Source organism: Acanthopagrus latus, chromosome 7, assembly GCF_904848185.1.
Source record: "Acanthopagrus latus isolate v.2019 chromosome 7, fAcaLat1.1, whole genome shotgun sequence".
Lineage (NCBI taxonomy): Eukaryota > Metazoa > Chordata > Actinopteri > Spariformes > Sparidae > Acanthopagrus > Acanthopagrus latus.
The window spans coordinates 16,105,953-16,122,997 of record NC_051045.1 but is presented as its reverse complement, the minus strand read 5'-3'; the positions used below and the strand labels follow the sequence as shown (position 1 = coordinate 16,122,997).

General features: G+C 41.6%; 3 protein-coding genes across 13 annotated transcripts in view; 2 read left to right on the top strand and 1 right to left on the bottom strand.

Annotated features, from left to right (window-relative positions):
- The window catches only part of scn8aa (sodium channel, voltage gated, type VIII, alpha subunit a), a 49,804-nt gene extending 42,219 nt beyond the window's left edge, over positions 1-7,585 (top strand). For 6 of the 10 annotated variants that reach the window (XM_037104577.1, XM_037104582.1, XM_037104579.1 and 3 more), the window contains 5 exons: positions 168-221; positions 1,429-1,566; positions 1,656-1,760; positions 1,874-2,144; positions 2,267-3,426. In XM_037104577.1, the coding sequence (XP_036960472.1) occupies positions 168-221; positions 1,429-1,566; positions 1,656-1,760; positions 1,874-2,144; positions 2,267-3,426 (1,728 nt within the window). Of the gene's footprint in view, positions 1-167; positions 222-1,428; positions 1,567-1,655; positions 1,761-1,873; positions 2,145-2,266 lie in introns of all 10 variants that reach the window. The other 4 variants (XM_037104581.1, XM_037104575.1, XM_037104585.1 and 1 more) reach the window with 1 other exon arrangement.
- A 2,995-nt stretch (positions 7,586-10,580) lies between these two features.
- Positions 10,581-12,585, bottom strand: LOC119023430 (glucagon-1-like). The gene is made up of 4 exons (XM_037105355.1): positions 12,444-12,585; positions 12,239-12,338; positions 11,860-12,009; positions 10,581-10,973 (listed from the first exon to the last, which is right to left on the bottom strand). The coding sequence occupies exons 1-4, from the start codon at positions 12,499-12,501 to the stop codon at positions 10,934-10,936; spliced, it is 348 nt and encodes a 115-aa protein (XP_036961250.1). The 5' UTR covers positions 12,502-12,585; the 3' UTR covers positions 10,581-10,933.
- Positions 12,586-12,933: 348 nt separating this feature from the next.
- The window catches only part of si:dkey-157g16.6 (uncharacterized protein LOC561837 homolog), a 51,461-nt gene continuing 47,349 nt past the window's right edge, over positions 12,934-17,045 (top strand). The window contains exons 1-2 of one of the 2 annotated variants that reach the window (XM_037105351.1): positions 12,934-14,160; positions 15,743-15,819. The gene's annotated coding sequence lies outside the window, so the exon portion shown is untranslated. Of the gene's footprint in view, positions 14,434-15,742; positions 15,820-17,045 lie in introns of both variants that reach the window. The other variant, XM_037105352.1, reaches the window with a different exon arrangement.

Genomic DNA, 17,045 nt, shown 5'->3' with positions numbered 1-17,045 from the left:
TCATGTCCTTTTCTTCATCTACTTGTTTCTTTCCGTGACCAAGCTGTACCACAGGACATGCATCAGTTTCGGTTTGAGTTTCTAGATTTGAATTCAGAATGTTCTCGGTACATTCCTTTGTTTTTGGTTTCTACAATCTGTGCTTAATCATGTCTCTCTTTTGAAAGGCCACATTCAAAGGCTGGATGGACATTATGTACGCAGCTGTGGATTCAAGAAACGTATGTACATTGCTTCTTCAATAAATGTTGTTATACTGGTTTATCTTACTGTAGGACAGACTGTGAAGAAGCAGGTCTTCAGGAAAATGCTTTACATTGAGACATTGCTGAGATGAGAAGACTGTACACTAACTATGAAGCTTAGCTTCGCCTAACTTAACTGTGATTTGTACAGATTAAACAGACAAGTGTTAATTAAAGAACTTTTTTTGGTAGGCAGATTTTGTCATTGTTGGACAATTGAATAGACCATATAAAAATGTACGATGCCTCTTCACCTCCCCCAATGTATACAATTTATGCCAAAATATCCAGGATAGGAGCTGCCATCTTGCGCTGAGACGTCATTTGGAGCTGGGTAGTGTGCAGTAGTGATAGAGGCCCCTCACATATACTCGTCCAACTCAACTCATAGTCACATGGTGGTTTTTCTTCTGACATCACAGGTTTTTTCCAGGCTGCAAGTCATGTCAACTTAGAAAAGATGACAAAATAGTTATCACTGCGTCACTTTCATATTGATCAGCAACTGTAGGGCTGACATATTGTGAAAATCTGGAGAGACACTGACTCATATTTTAAGGTAAAACAACAACATGTTTAATGCCCCGTCAGCCAACAGCTATCGTCAGCATCAAACCACATCTTAGTTAAGAATTCTGTTTGATATTTGATATCGACAATATAATAGCAAAGGTACGGCATAAATTAATTCTAAAAATATTAACACACATCTTGGAGACATTTATTTAAGCCTGGAAGTAAAACACTGGATGTAATCGAATAGTAGCATTGGCTTGAAGTGGTTGCATGTTAGCTAAGGTAGTATCAAATATGATGTGTGACCTTGAAATTTAGCCGACTTGCGGCCTGGAACACCACAGGATAACATTGTCTCAGCATTTGAGTTTCACACCTTTAGTGTGACGTCAAAGGAAAATGGCGGCCGTGTGATTATGGCCAATTGCGAGCAGGGTGAAGCTGTCAGTCATGATGTTTTACCATATTTTTATAGCCTCAAATTAATAGTTAATGACTTTAGCATATATCACCTTAAATGAAGAAAACCATCTTTCTTGCAGAAAATGTAATGACATGTATTTGACTTCTGAAAAAAGTCATGTGTATTTACAGAAATGTCAAATCATATTTTCAAATTGTGTTAATACAACACAACATTGTCTTCAACATTGTGTGTCCCTCCAAGGTGGAAGACCAGCCTGACTATGAAGTCAACATCTACATGTACATCTACTTTGTTGTTTTCATCATATTCGGCTCCTTCTTCACCCTTAACCTCTTTATTGGTGTGATCATCGACAACTTCAACCAGCAGAAGAAAAAGATAAGACCCGTTCTCTCTCTTTATTGCATGGGTTTTTATTTTAAAACATTAGAATGTGATTATAACCAAATCTCTGTTTATCCCTTTACTTTGGAGGTCAGGATATCTTCATGACGGAGGAACAGAAGAAATACTACAATGCCATGAAAAAACTGGGGTCCAAAAAGCCACAAAAACCTATTCCTCGACCACAGGTATGTATTTTCATGAAGTTTCTTCTTTTGATCCCTGTTAAGATTGCTCAAAATATGATGTTTTTAGTCGAATCCCCATTAAATCTCAGTTTTATCCCTCTTTGTGTCCTTAGAACAAGGTCCAAGGCATGGTGTTTGACTTTGTGACGCAACAAGTCTTCGACATCTCCATCATGATACTCATCTGTCTCAACATGGTCACCATGATGGTTGAAACGGACGATCAGTCGGATGAAACAGAGCTTGTCCTCTACTGGGTCAACTTCATTTTTATCGTAGTCTTCACTACAGAATTCTTGCTGAAGCTCTTTGCCCTTCGCCACTATTACTTCACCAACGGCTGGAATATCTTCGACGTGGTGGTGGTGATCCTGTCTATTGTCGGTGAGTGAGGGAGATTTAAGACATGGAGGAATGAAGGAGTAACTAGAGAATCTTGCTCTTAAAGTCTGAGGTATACTGATGGTATTCTCTTCTTTTCTTCTTTATTTTTTCCTTTCTGTCAGGCATGTTCCTGGCTGACCTCATTGAGAAGTACTTTGTGTCACCGACTCTGTTCAGGGTGATCAGGTTGGCTCGTATTGGCCGTATCCTCCGTCTGATCAAAGGAGCTAAGGGCATCCGGACTTTACTCTTTGCCCTGATGATGTCACTGCCAGCCCTTTTCAACATTGGGCTCCTGCTCTTCCTGGTCATGTTCATCTTCTCCATCTTCGGTATGTCCAACTTCGGCTATGTCAAACACGGAGCAGGCATTGACGACTTGTACAACTTTGAGACCTTTGGCAACAGCATGATCATTCTGTTCATGATCACCACGTCGGCTGGATGGGACGGCTTACTGCTGCCGATCCTCAACTACCCACCAGACTGCGATCCCAATTTGGAAAACCCTGGTACATCCGTGAAGGGCGACTGTGGCAACCCCTCAGTGGGAATCTTCTTCTTTGTCATGTATATCATCATTTCCTTCCTGATTGTGGTCAACATGTACATCGCCATCATTCTGGAGAACTTCAGCGTGGCCACAGAGGAAAGTGCAGATCCACTCAGCGAGGACGACTTCGAGACCTTTTACGAGATCTGGGAGAAGTTTGACCCCACTGCCTCTCAGTTCATCACTTTTGCCAAGCTGTCTGACTTTGCTGACACACTGGAGCACCCACTTCGTGTGCCAAAGCCCAACACTATAGAACTAATAGCCATGGACATGCCCATGGTGAGCGGCGATCGCATTCACTGCCTGGACATCCTGTTTGCCTTCACAAAGCGAGTGCTGGGTGACAGTGGTGAGTTGGACATGCTGAGGCAACAGATGGAAGAGCGTTTTGTGGCAGCCAACCCCTCCAAGGTGTCGTATGAACCCATCACCACCACTCTTCGCCGCAAACAGGAGGACGTCTCTGCCAGAATTATCCAGAATGCCTACCGCGCCCACCTCATCAGGCGTGGCATCATCTTCAAGCGCCACACTTTCACTAACAACAAGCTGGAGAACGGCGGGACCAACCAAGAGAAGAAGGAGAGCACACCATCCACAGCCTCTCTCCCCTCGTACGACAGCGTGACCAAACCCGACAAGGAGAAGCAGGATGAAAACAAGGAGGAGTGGGCCCGAAAAGAGAAGGACAAAAACCAAAAAGATGAGTGGGAATCCAAGTGTTAGGGTTCAGTGACTCCTGAAAAATCCAATAAAACACAGTGAGATGAGACTCTGAGCCCAAACCCAACAAAATGTAGAAAAAGTGATCATTTGCAAGTAAGAAAAAAAACAAAACAACAAAAACATCAAAAAAAAAAAAATGTTTACAGACTCAAATACTACTGAGGCAATGTGGTTTCTTATGTCGTCAGAGACAGCTGAACCAAACACAATCAGTTTACCACGGACTTTTGCTGCATAGTGACCAAGTTCATTAAAATGAGGAACAAATGCAAAATGAAAAACAGTGACTCACTGTGTGCTGGCCAATGACACACATTTCTTCGGGGATCAACTGCCAAGGCACAGAAATCTCTGTTAGATGATCGAAGAATTGCAAAATCCCTGCCACCACCGAGTGTGGACCCCCGCAGCAGCGCTCTGCGGGACTGGATCGTACAGATCCCACTACTAGAACTGTACCAGCAGTCTAAAGGAGGGTCTGTGATATCGCGTTTACCATCTCTGTCAACAACAAAAACAATAATCAACCAAGCAAGATTAGCTAGGAAGGAAACACTAGCGAGCGAGGGGGAAACCCAGAACCGTAGACAAAGATTTTTTTTGTTTGTTTGTGCGGAGTATACTTGCATCTTTACATTATTTGAGCAGCAAAAAAAGATAACATTTAGCCCATGTCACTAGTCTTTTCATCTCCTCTTTGTTATACTGACATTGAAAAAGACATTTTCTACATGGGCTTTCACACTGACCAGTAGGGGTCATTAGTCATTGTTTTGACTTGGGCTGAAGGAGACTTGCTCAGACCGAGTTCCAGATAAATAATAATTATTGTGCTCGTTCAATGCATAGAAATGACTTGCATGAAGGCATGTTTTGATCAGGAATCATGCATGAGTAATCATAGTCCACAAGACACTAATTCTCAGACCACTGCAGTGGCTTGACTATAGTTTGAGGCTGTCCACTGGGGAAATTACGAGAGGAATGATAGTGATTGATCCTGCCCTTCACTAGTTTTACTTTTCAACTGACAGATCGTTTAATTAAGCCCTTCATTTCAAAGTTCAGGTGAATGAAGGATGTAAGCACTCAGAGGCAAAGTCTCAGTCGGACGACACAAACCAGAAAATGTTTTTTTGCTGCTCTGAATGTTAGTAGTATAGAAAGATTGTGGAGTGTGTGAGTGTTAGGAGGCAGAATATCCTCATGTTGAGGATGCACAGATTTGGAGGGCCATGCCGGTGTTCCTGAACCAAATCTGGGGCTTACATCTCTTTGTTTACTTACATCCGTCATACAGTCACTTCCCAAGGAATCAATTTCTGGCATAAATAAGGGTCTGGTTTGCATGAGTGTCAATAGGTATCCCCTCTACTGCTGTAGTTCTTGGACAAGGGACCAAAATGTGGTTATGTTTTATTTTGATTTTTTTGTTTTGGGCTAGTGGAAGAACTGAAAGCATCTTTTAGGTCGATACAGTAAAGACAGTACTCTTACCAATTAATTGATTTCAACATCCTCTTTTGTACTCTGTCAGAGCCACATCAGAATTCCTCCCGGCGAGTGATGTCTTAGGTAGTGCTTTTCGGACAATTTGAGTTGCCAGCTTTAGAGAAAAAAAAAAGCCTTGAAGTCCTTCTCTGATGTCCTTGTGATGCAATCATTCTCAGAAAAGTCGGCTTTGATCAGTGAGAGTGACACTGACCATCTGAAAGAGCGGAGTTAGCAGAGAATTATCACAAGGACATGCCTTGTCGTGCCTAGCATGTATGGAAGGTTTATTGTCATGAAGAGCTTGTTGTTTGGACTGTTAGAATCAAATGGATCTTGTCTGGTATTTCAGGGGAGGTGGATGGGTGAGAAATAACTCAGTATAAACGTGGACCAATAAACAGGTAGAGCCCCTACCTTCAGGGTTTTAGACTGACTGCCATGAGAACAATTGAGAAATGGAAGAGCGGAAGAAGAAGAGGAAGAGAGATTCGTGCTTTGGTCTGAGTCAGAGTGCTGAAAGTCCCATGTTTGTCAGTGTATCATTGTGCTTTTGTGGGACCTCTTAAACACTGTGTGGTGTTGGACCCAGGCTCGCACCATCTTTTCACATACTTGCAGGCTTTCAAATATTGTCACCCGCTTCAAAAATAATTAGCCAGAGATGGAGGTAGAAGCACTTGACGAGATAAAACATCAGCAGGCCTCACATTGACGCAGCTATGTTGTATAATAAGCTTTGTGGGTGTTTTTCGTATTCAAAAAAAGACAAAAAAACTTGAGGCTTTGTCAAGTGGTAGACAAGACACATCTGCCTCCTTAGGTGTTCCTGCCATTTTTTATCTACACAGGAGAGATGGTCCTATTTATAAGTGGATGACTGGACATAAATCTGGCATCCATCGTCGCACCACTAATGCCATTTGGTGTGTTTAACACTGCCTGTACCAGAACCCCCTGTCTGTAACAATAACTGAGGTCTGTTTACAATATGAGGTCTCCGAAATCAGTTTGGCTGCTGCACACTGAAACCAAATACATTCCCAATGAGAACCACAGGAGGAGTGAGTAATGTCATCAAATTTACCCATGTTCATCTTGGATGTAATGTTTTAGAATGATACATTCACACATGAAAAAAAAAATGAAGAAAAAAAACAAGAAAAAAAAACAAAAAAAGAAAATACAAAAACATATATATGTACAGTGCAGGCTATGATGTAAATGGCACAATCGCTGAAAAAGAACGAACTTTTTGAGAGAAAAACTATAAATATTGTATTATATTCTTTTATTTTATCGGCATGCTTTGTTGTGTTCTTTGTAAATACGGAATTTTAAAAATGTTACTTCTAATAATCAAAAAATGAATAATAACAATAATATAGAATGGCTTCCAGCTATGCCCTTTGTCACATTTGTTACCTTTTGGATTTTTTGAGACACTTTTCACTTTGTTGACGGAAATTGAATGAAATATAGATATTATATAATACAAAAGATAAATACATGTATACATATATGTCTATATGTATATACATAAAAAAGAAGAACACTGTTTGTCACATTTGATTTATGTGCAACACGTTCAGTGGATGTCTAAAACTGGTTGTTTCCAGCACCCTTCTATGTCGGGGAATAGCTCATGTGCGATGTTACTGGAGCTGCTTGCCATGGATTGTAGCCTGATCATGACGAAAGGATAACGTTACCAGCACATTTCTCACTTACTGTCATATCTCTCACCTTCACTGAGTATACAGGACACACCCACAGTCACGGACACAGACACACAGGTGACTCTCCTCACTGCCCTGCCAACTTACCAGTGATCTGTTCCCCCCGAGGACGTCAGCTGGTGTGACTGACTGCCTCTTAAACCCGAGACGGTACCTACCCCCGGACCTTTTTTTCTCCCCATACATACCCACACATCAGTGCCATTACAGCTCAACATGCATACAATCATGTACTTGCTTCTCATCCTCACACTTCTTTTGTTCCACTCAATGGCATGTGCCTTTTTTCTGCTTTTTCTGCGAATTTGGATGTCGATGCCACACTGAAAAAAACAACACAAAAAAAACAAACAAAACAAACAAAAAAAAAAAGAAACAAAAAAAAAAAAACTAAACACAATACATGTTTCCAAACTGTGGAGGGTGGGGGTTTGGGGGTGAGCACAACATTAATCAGGGATGTCGAGTCAGAAATACTGCCAGAGGATCATCCAGACACCCCACCTCATCGTAATATTCAACAGTGTGTGATGTTAACAGAAAAACAGCTAACTCAAAAATGTCCTGTTCTTAGTGCTATGTGTGTCACCCACTTGGCTTGTGAAAAAGCAGCTTGCCTTCTATATTTCCGTTTGATTTCTTCAATGTTTTTGTTTTCCATCTGAAATTTATTTTTGTATCAATATTTGATTATAGGACTCATTCTTTTTTAGCATGGTTTGTTATGGGCGTTTTTTCTTTTTCGCTGAAAAATTAAAAAAGTGCTTTTCAAACTGTTGTTATCATTTGACACCGTGATAAAAAGAGGATATACAGTACAATATGATGGTGTGTTGCACAACCACTTGGACTCTTGGTAAGAATATATGAAAGATTGTCTTCATTTGAGCACGAACCTTTTTATTACCAATAAAGCAGCCTTCCAGTTACAACGTGTGTGATGTTTTATTTTTCTTAGTTTTAATCAAATGTTTAGTTTTGCCTGTTTTTAAAGGTGCTCCATGTGGTTTGGGGGGAGAAGAGAAAGATTTTCATTGACCTTAAAGGACAACACACTGTTGTTTATATTTGGCGGACCCTGCCACCTTTTCTAGCTTCAAACAGGTTGTTAGTTTATGTTAACGTCTCTATTTTGACCGTTAGCTACTGTTGCCCTCTGTTAGCAAGGTGGAGAACGTGCCTCAAATCACATCCAGCAGAAAATCCAGTCCAGCCCACCAGCATTAAACACCTTAAACAAATCGTCCACAGGCTCGTATAAACAACCGAGAGAGACGGCCAGTCTACTTTTTCACGTCACTTTACAATCCACTCATCTGTGGTCAGAAAAAAAAAAGCTATACAATTCACAGATAGAGCTTTAAGTGTAGACTGACATCTAAAGTTCCTCCCTTCCCTCCAGGCTCATTCCACATTGACCACTTCAAGTATCGGTCACCATTTTGGACCGATTACTTTACTTTTGTGGTGCTCTATGTGGGTTACAAAACATCCTGTGAAATGGAGCTGAGTGGCGCTGTGGTAACCGGGTCGTGAAAAGGCAGCCTTTCAAATTTAATGGACTTATTGAATTTGTTAAGAGTGGCGCGTTAACGTTCCCTACTCACGGGCAGAAGATGGACTATAGCCCCATTACTATGCAGTCCATCTGCACTGTGATGCTCCTGTTTGTGGTGCAGCATAAAGTAAAAAGCCTGGAGGTATGATATTACAGCAGTCATCATCAGCCCCATAACCTCGCAGCCTCACGAGCACTGGGCTGAAAGAGCGGTGTTTGGGGAGGGGAGGTGTGTATGGATCTGTCTGTGCTGCTCTAGGGGGGGTGAGGAGGAGGAGGAGGAGGAGGGTGAGGGAGCCTTCTGGAGAGTGGGTTGAATTGTATGTAAATGATGCATGGAGTTCTCATCAGGCAGTGAATAGATGGAGCACTCCTCCCTTCCTTTGCTTTTTTTTTTTTTTTGTCACAGTACAGAATTCAGTCTCTCCAGCTCCCTCGCTCCCTTCCACTAACCCTCTTTTTTTTACTCCCCCCACCATTTTTGTATGATATTGTCAAATCTCTGCTATCCATCTTCTAACAGGTGATGTGAACCTGCTCCTTATTGACTATCGACCCTCCTTCTCTCTCCAGCTCCGGCTGTGTGAGAGGGCAGTGAGAGAGAGAGAGAGAGAGAGAGAGAGAGAGAGAGAGAGAGAGAGAGAGAGGGAAAGGGAGGGGGAGGGAGGTGAGGAAGGGAGAAGGGGAGGGGAGGTGCTGGAGCACTGCAGTGCAGATAAATTAATGCAGCAGTCGAGGCTGAGTCAGCAGCACACTCCCAGTTTGGCCAGGTGCCTCCATCAGCTTGTGCCCATGCACGGCTGCCTAGGAGACCGGCTCCCACGCTCGGTGGAAGGAAAAAAACAAACAAAAACAAAACAACAACACCAAAAATAAGAAGACATTTCATCCTAAAATTAGGCTCGTTAACGATATCTGAGAGCGGCAGAGAGCGTCGATGGATGGCAGCCGGTGAGGAGCTGTCCTCGGTGCTGGTGGAGGAGGAGGAGGTGCCGCGGCGGACCGACAGCCTCTGCCCGGCTCTGAAGGCTCCAGTGTCGGGGTGGGGTTGCGTGTAGAGAGGACGGGCGCTGTTGCTGGTTGTCGAGAAGACAAAACCGAGCCATGAAAATGTGTTTGGTGTGCGGAGGAACTCGACCTAATTCGTAGACGGCCACACCTACACTCCCCCCCCCTCCTCTGCTCGCTCTCCTCTCATCCCACCTCCCCTCCTCTGAAGTATGTTGCCCCATAGCATGTGCTTTCTCTGTGGGTGGACCCGAGCGTGGCTAAATATAACGATTAAACGTGTCACGGTATTTTTTTTTTTTCTTTTTTGTTCCTTCATCATGATCAGCTTTTTAAAAAGCAGATCGAGGCTTTGGCTTTCCATACCTGTGAGGCTGTCACTCAAACACTATCATTTAAAAACGGTGCATCATACTGAAAGGACTCCTCATACATGGCTATAAACAGCTCTGGTCGTGTTGCTCATCTGTTCCCTCCTTCTGTCCCGTTTTTGCTGCAGTCCTGCTGCTGAGCGTCAGACAGTCAGGCAGTAAAAAGGGGGGTTTCCTACTATCTGATCCCATTTCAACCCCTTGACTGAGATCAGAGGCGTGTGTTTGTGCTCTGCTGCTGGTGTTCCCTCCCCTCCCTTCTCCCCTCCTTCCCCTGGTCTCCCTTCACCTCCCCCCAGAGAGTCAGAATGAGGTGGGAGGACCGAGCCCAAAAGAGGGAGCTCTCCATCATGGCTATGGCCAGGAGCCAAGAGCCCCCACCACAGCTGCACCCTCATGCAACTTGCATTTCTCAATGAGAAACGAGGCAGGCACGCAGTTACCCCTCCACCCCCCCTGCACCCGATCCATTCCCAACACTTATAGCCTGCCTAAAATCCACCGGCCCCTCCTCGCCACTGCATGTTAAATCCAATACTTACTGTAATGTCTGCCTACCTCATTGCATAACCTTATTGTGCAACAATGTAAATGCATGTGAACAAAGTGAATGCTATACACAGTCTACACTGCAAAATGAAACTAAACACATTCCTTCACACCCACGCACTGCATTTAAAAAAACAAAAAAAAGATTTCCCAAATCATCCTGAGCTGCTGCTGATTTGTTGAACAACAGCACCAGCCTGTGGTCAGCACCATGTATGGTTCAAATGTGTCTTTTTAGAGGGATCACTAAATATAACCTCATATTTTGTTTTTCCTTCGGGCAGCGTCAAATTTACCCAGCATCCCCGACATGATCACAAACATCGAGATTTTATTCTACAATCTGAAGTAATCTGAAAACACCTTTGTGTTCACATCAGAGCATCAGAGGTACACAGGTCAACGCACAACACATTTGGAATGAATTGATTCAATTTATTGATTTTGCATGTTAGTTTATTCATACTGCAGAGGAAGTATCAACATAAGGCACACAAAAATAGATCAAGCCTGCATTCTCTGTAAGGAGGGAGTGTTTGAGCGTTACATGATTTCTTATGAAATAAAAAAAATTAACAGTGGAGAAGGAAATTATTCCACTTCTTCAAAATAACAAGTAAGATAAGAAGTTGAAGATCTTTATTATTTTCTTCATATTTTTGCTTGTTATTAAAACTTCAAAGTGCAAAATTCTGAATAAATCAATAAACCAATCGATGTGTTCCGTTGCTCAGGGTTCATCTGCCGATGAAGCGGTCTCACGCGTACAGTTCATGCACTCTGGGCTGGGCTTAAACGTGCGCTGCCATCTGGAGCAGGTCTTGATGACATCTGCAAGTGAAATAATATAATAGGAAGAGGCTGAAGTCAAACAAAACCAAGATACATCCCATCTGAAACACTTAACACGTAACACATATTCTCTATCTTAACTTCTCTCTCGGATTTAGAACCAAAATCAATATAAAGCAGATAAAAATACAAATTGTACATTTTAATGGTACCTCTACCAATGTAAAGATTAATTCAATCTTAAGTATCCAGTGTCTTCCTACTGGGGAAGCTCTTTTATATCTTCACCCTTCTAGATAGAAAAGGTTTAAGAGCAAATCTTCATAGTTCTGTTTTTCAGTAAGTCTTCTGCTGCCAACATGGGCCGATTCATTACACAGACCATAGGTTGTCTAAAATATGGCCAGCAAACCTTCTACATATGTGATAACACCCGAGATTGGTAAACCTGTCCTACAGTCCCAAAGCGTCAGTATTTGACGAGTTCAAATGAGACGCCTGAGGTGGAGTCAGGGTCGGCTGGGTCGGGGTTCAGACAAAAATAAACGTTGTCCTTCATTTCCCTGTTGATGCTCATTCAAATAGAATGGAGAAAAAAATGAAGATAGAACTCCTTAAAGGCAGGTATTTAAAAATAATCTTCCAATAACGCATTGGAGAGTTTCCATAAAAAAATCATTAGAGCCTTTTTCTAACCTGTCAGATATTTTACATGATCCTGTCTTAGCCCATGGCTGGAATCTGTCATCCTGCTCGCCTGCTTTGAATAAAAGATTGCCTGAAATTGGGCTAAATTGTGAAAAAGAGTTGGATACATTCATGTTTCTTTACCTCTCACATCATGCGTTCACTACATTGTAATCTGCAGTGAAACGCATACTGTAACGTCTTACAGCTTTTATTTAAACATTGCTTTTTAGCTCACCCTTCCCGTTTGGTGCTGGCCAGCCACTCCACAAAATCTTTAGCCTTGATCTTATCGAGATAGTGGGTGAAATCGCTGCTGAATGTCCCGTCCGAATGCCTTTTGAGGTTCCTGATGAGGTTTTGTCCGTTTTGCATCTGATATGAATGCCTTCCAAGAAAAGCAGTGTCAGCACCAAACATCATGGTGCATTTCATTTCATGACAAACTTCAAATATTCATGACAATGGCATTTATTTTTTTGAGTGAAACCAGCTACACTACATTTATAAAGACAGCAGCTTTTGAGAAAACTGCATCTCTCTATAAGTGTGAAAGTGCTGCTGAAACATACTATCATGCCAGTATCCAATTATGCAGAAAGGGAACTAAGACATACCTTGCCGGTCTAGTTTTATCCAGCACAACCATCTCTTTACTGCACGAACAGAGAAAAAGGACCAACATACACCACAGATGTGGGCTCATCCTTGGGTTGCCTAACCAACACATAACCAAGAACACAAGTGAACCGTTTATCCTAATTTAGTTAAGTAAACGCTGCTTTTCTCAAGGCAGGTTTAGATCTGAATGAACAAACTCACCTTGGGGAACTTCAGCACGTATCCAGTGAGATTCCGCTCTTGCTTGTCTGGTGTTCATGCAGTGTGATATTGATGAAGCCACAGAGAAGTCACTGGGAAAGAGCTAAACTGCAAGAAGCGATCATCTGTGCCCCTTTATAAAGATGGCAGGTGTTCCACAATGACACAGTTCACCTTCCACAGATCTTGACCCTCTTCCTCATTACGGTCCCTCGGATCATATCTTATCTGAACTGGACTGGCCTGTGCTCTCCAAACAGCTCAGAGGTCAGAGCCAACTCTCACTAACGCAGACAGTAGCAGGTGTGAAGACACGTCACTCTGGTGTCTGACGTAAAGAAAAACAACTCATAAACTGCGTTGTTCTCTCCTTTAATGTCACAAGTAAAGGCCTTTGAGTGTGTTCAGCTATGACCAAAACCATCTGAGATTGGCTGACGCTCCGCTCCCATCTTATCTCCTCCCGCAGCAGTCGAGTCATCTGTGACATGTCTGAGATAATCCAGAAATAATTCAAGAGAGTTTTTGCAATATTTGACCTAATAAGGAACATGAACAGTAACTGAAGTGCACAATTCAGACTGAACACAAACATAAGCCACGGCAGTAAGGTTTGAAGGTGAGAGGTGCAAGCAAATTATGACATGCACAAAGACAAATCATTTCCTCTGGGAGCCTGTTAGTCGTCCCACAGATATTTTATTTCTGACATATCAATTTTCAGTGATGGAATGTAACTAAGTAATTATACTAAGTAAAGAGCTTAGAGGGATAAGTGTAAGTTTAATCCATGGTCTAACAGACTGTAACACCGAGTAAGACCCCTCCTCGAGAGGGGAGTGGTGAGTTGTGTTCACTTTACAATAGAAATCCAGCTAAGCTAGCTGCTGTTTGATGCTTTGAACTATGTGCCGAGACCCTATTTGTAATGTTGCTGAAGTTTGGTGCTGTTCTGAGCTTTATTTGTGGCTTTTTGATGGCAGTTTCTTGGTGGAGACATATACTGCAGTGTATCGGTATCGTGCTGTCTTTTCTGAGGTTACTAAAATAGTTAAGTTAGCGGTCGGAAAACCTGATCTCTTGAGGCCGGGTCTTACTTGGTGTCACGGTGTGTTAGATCATGGATTAAACTTTCACCAGAATATCCCTTCAAGTGGAATTTTAATGTACTTCTATACTTGTAGTTGCCATTTTCTGCTACTTTATACTTCCACTACACCGTAGCCACATTGAGGCAAAACATTGCGCTTTTTACTCATTTATAGTTATTTGTTAATTTCAGTTACTTTTCAGATTGTGTGCTGTACCAGAGCCAAAGTAACACATTGATAATTAATCAGTGTATTTGATATATTATATTGTCAAATATCAGATAACATACAATAAGATTATTAATGTTCTTTTACCTGTGTTTTTGATACTTGAGTAAATTCAATATCAGATACACTTTTTAGGCCTACTCATGTACTATTCATGTGGGTGATTCACCTTTACACAAGTAACATTTCAACAGGATTAATCAACATAACTTTTTAAATGTATTACCTAATTTTATTTTCTATAACACTTTCAGTTGGAATGGTAAGTGGTAAAACCACCACCAGGAAAACACATGTAATCTAACCTTAACTCACATCCTGATCACATCCTGTGTCATTTCTGATTCCAGTTTTCTTTATTTACTTTACTACTGGAAGAAAGCTACAGTTGATTTAAGGTATGTAAATGTAATATTGTGTCTGTCTAAATGCAATTCGTTTATCCCAATACACAATAAATGCTACAGACAACCAGCTAACACATGTTAATGCTAGCTAACATTAGTAGCTAACTTTATTGACGGCTATATAACTAAACTCGATGTTTATGAAGCTAGGCTACGTGTGTGGCGACTTCTACATGAGCACTGACACTTACCATCAGACCTTGAGAGCCTGGACATTATGGCAAGCTCCCCGACAACTGACCCTGATTTTTAAACCAACTATAGGTAGCAAAAACGTACAGCGAGCAGATGATAATATAGACAACTAACCAGTGTTAAAGATACATCTAGCTAGTCATTTAGCTAGCCGATAAACTGACAATGCTAAATGTCTCGTCAAAACAGATTTAGAGTACTTAACTTGAGTTGTCGTTCCTTATGAAAATGCTGATCAAAACAGCAGAATAATGACATAGTACTTTTATAATTTTGGCTTGTCAGTAATTGAGTACCCTGCTGGAAAAAAAAAACGGCATAGACCAGCATAGCTGGTGACCATCAAGACCAGCATGTGTTGTGTTTTGGTGCTGGTATGCTTTGTTGCTCCTGTTTCTCTTACAAGTTGAAGTAAACAATTGTATAATGTGTTTCTTTTGTATGTACACAAAATAATTACTTCTTTCAGATGTTGAGCACACATTTGTTAAAAGCTAAAAAGATAAGCAAATCAAGATGCTGATGGAACAGGATTCAGGCACTGGTGCTCCCATGCTGGTGCATCCAGTCACTGATGCTGGTCACCAGCTTCATCAGCAACTTCACCAGACAGACTGTGCTGGGAGGCCAGTACAATTAATAGGACCTTGATGGTGGACCAGCTTCATCATGCTGGTCCACCAGCTAAACCAGCACCAGACCAGCACTGACCATTATAGACCAGCATGGAAATCATGCTGGTCTATGCTGTTTTTTCAGCAGGGTAATGGTTTTTGAATTAGCATAAATTATCACAACGTTTGGCTAAATTGTCGAACTCCCTTTTAGCTTATTCAGTGAGATTTGGCTCATTCGCCTATTTTTGCACATTTTGAACCTTTATATGAGTTTTTGACATTAAATGTCTGAAGGCAGGAGTTTTATGGACAGGACATGATGTTTATTAGAGTACAAAACTGGGATGACATCATGTCTCTGTCCTTAAAGAGCCTCACTCAACCTATAGGAACCACGCTGTCATATAAGTAACATGTGATTCACAGACGAGACCAGTTTGCTTTTATTTCAGTGCTTTACTTACAATCCTAGTCTTATAATGTCATGGTTTGTTAGACAATGCCTATTCGGTTAACAGCGTGAGGATATAATGTTTAGTCTAAGGTGAGGACGCAGAGACAATTGAAATGACCTGATTGGCTCTATTTTACAAACATTTGTCTCTTTTCAAGTTTTGTTAGTTTTAGTTTTTGAATGGTGTCACTGGCCTGTGACTCCTCTCTTCAAAACAGACTAAAACATAAGCTCTAGCCACAATGACAGAAGATGCCACTACAGTTTTTTGATTCACTTCTAATTGTATCTTTTCTCATGTTCACAGTGGAGCAGGTGTTGGTCTGTGAGGTCCGCAACTACACCTGCATCTCACCCTGAAGACGGAACCTTTTCCATCTCAAGGTAAGAGATTATTTAGTCTACAGCACCTCAAATCTTCTGCTTTGTCTTGCCAAATTTAATTGGAGGTTGTTCAGATCATCACTCATATTCATTGCTGTCTGGTGAACAATAAGCAACACCAGGAGTTGGTAGAAATAGGTTTCAAGCCATAAATAACCAACTAGCTGAAGATAGTTACCTCTTTACATCACAGATGGACGTGTGTTAATAAATCTTGCTTTGAATATTTGGCAGTTTCTATATGTAGCATACTTCTAGGCTCTGGCCACTAGGTGTCAGACTTGACCACAGCAGTGCAGGGAGGTCTCCTGCTCTCATGTTGAGGAGCCCCTCGCCGAAATCTCCGGTGAGGAGCCCAAGGGCTTGTTTTTTTTTGTGTCACAAATTCTTAAAATTTCTTAAATTTGGCAATTATAGTCTATTTTAAGAACGTACATGGAGCTGCAGACGGATTACGCCATACACATAGATACATTAAATGTATTATGATAAACAAAAGAAAACAAACAAACATCCACTGAGGAGGACAGTCTCAGACTCCGTCCACTTTCCAAGCAAACCAAATTTGGGTTCCAAAGCAGACGCACAAGAAGCTCTTTCTCTTGTGTCTGCAGCCTAAAAGGTTTAAATTCATGACATAATAAGATATAGGAAATGATCAAAACATTTTTAGATTTGATTTGCTTGGTCTGTTAGAGTAGCTGCAATAGCATGTTTGCGTTGGTGCAGTAATATAGTATTCATAAGAGATGTGATACAAAACACATGCACTCCCCTACCCCACAACCCATACTCACTATTCTCCTCCAGCATTCTCCTCAGGGAGGATCAGTATAAAGGTCTGAGTCTATGTTCGATATATGTTATCACTAAGAGAAGATGGGGAGTTCAGTGCGGGAACGGTATAGCTGGGAGTCATTCACAGGGGCTGCAATCCAGTGCTTTCTGCTGTCGCTGCTGCCCGATAACTTGGTGCTGATTGACACATTAATATTGCATTGATCTGTGCCCTTTCTTACACAGGGGCACTCTTTTACATTGCATCACGTAGAAGCTACATAAGGGGGAGATCTTTGTAACAGTAGAGTTTCCCGATGAGATTATTGTTGTTTTAGAGCTTGATTCTGTATTTCCTCATTGTGTTTTTTAAACTTAAGCCAACCAACCACATCTGAATGAAAAGACAAAACTGTTCCCGGCAGCAGGGTGGTTGTTACATAAGATGT

Coding starts and splice junctions, on each gene's coding strand:
- LOC119023430 (XM_037105355.1), bottom strand. CDS start 12,501: ATGAACACCAGACAAGCAAGAGCGGAATCTCACTGGATACGTGCTGAA. Junction 12,339..12,443: donor ACGTGCTGAAGTTCCCCAAG/GTGAGTTTGTTC, acceptor TGTGTTGGTTAG/GCAACCCAAGGATGAGCCCA. Junction 10,974..11,859: donor GCCAGCACCAAACGGGAAGG/GTGAGCTAAAAA, acceptor TTTCACTTGCAG/ATGTCATCAAGACCTGCTCC.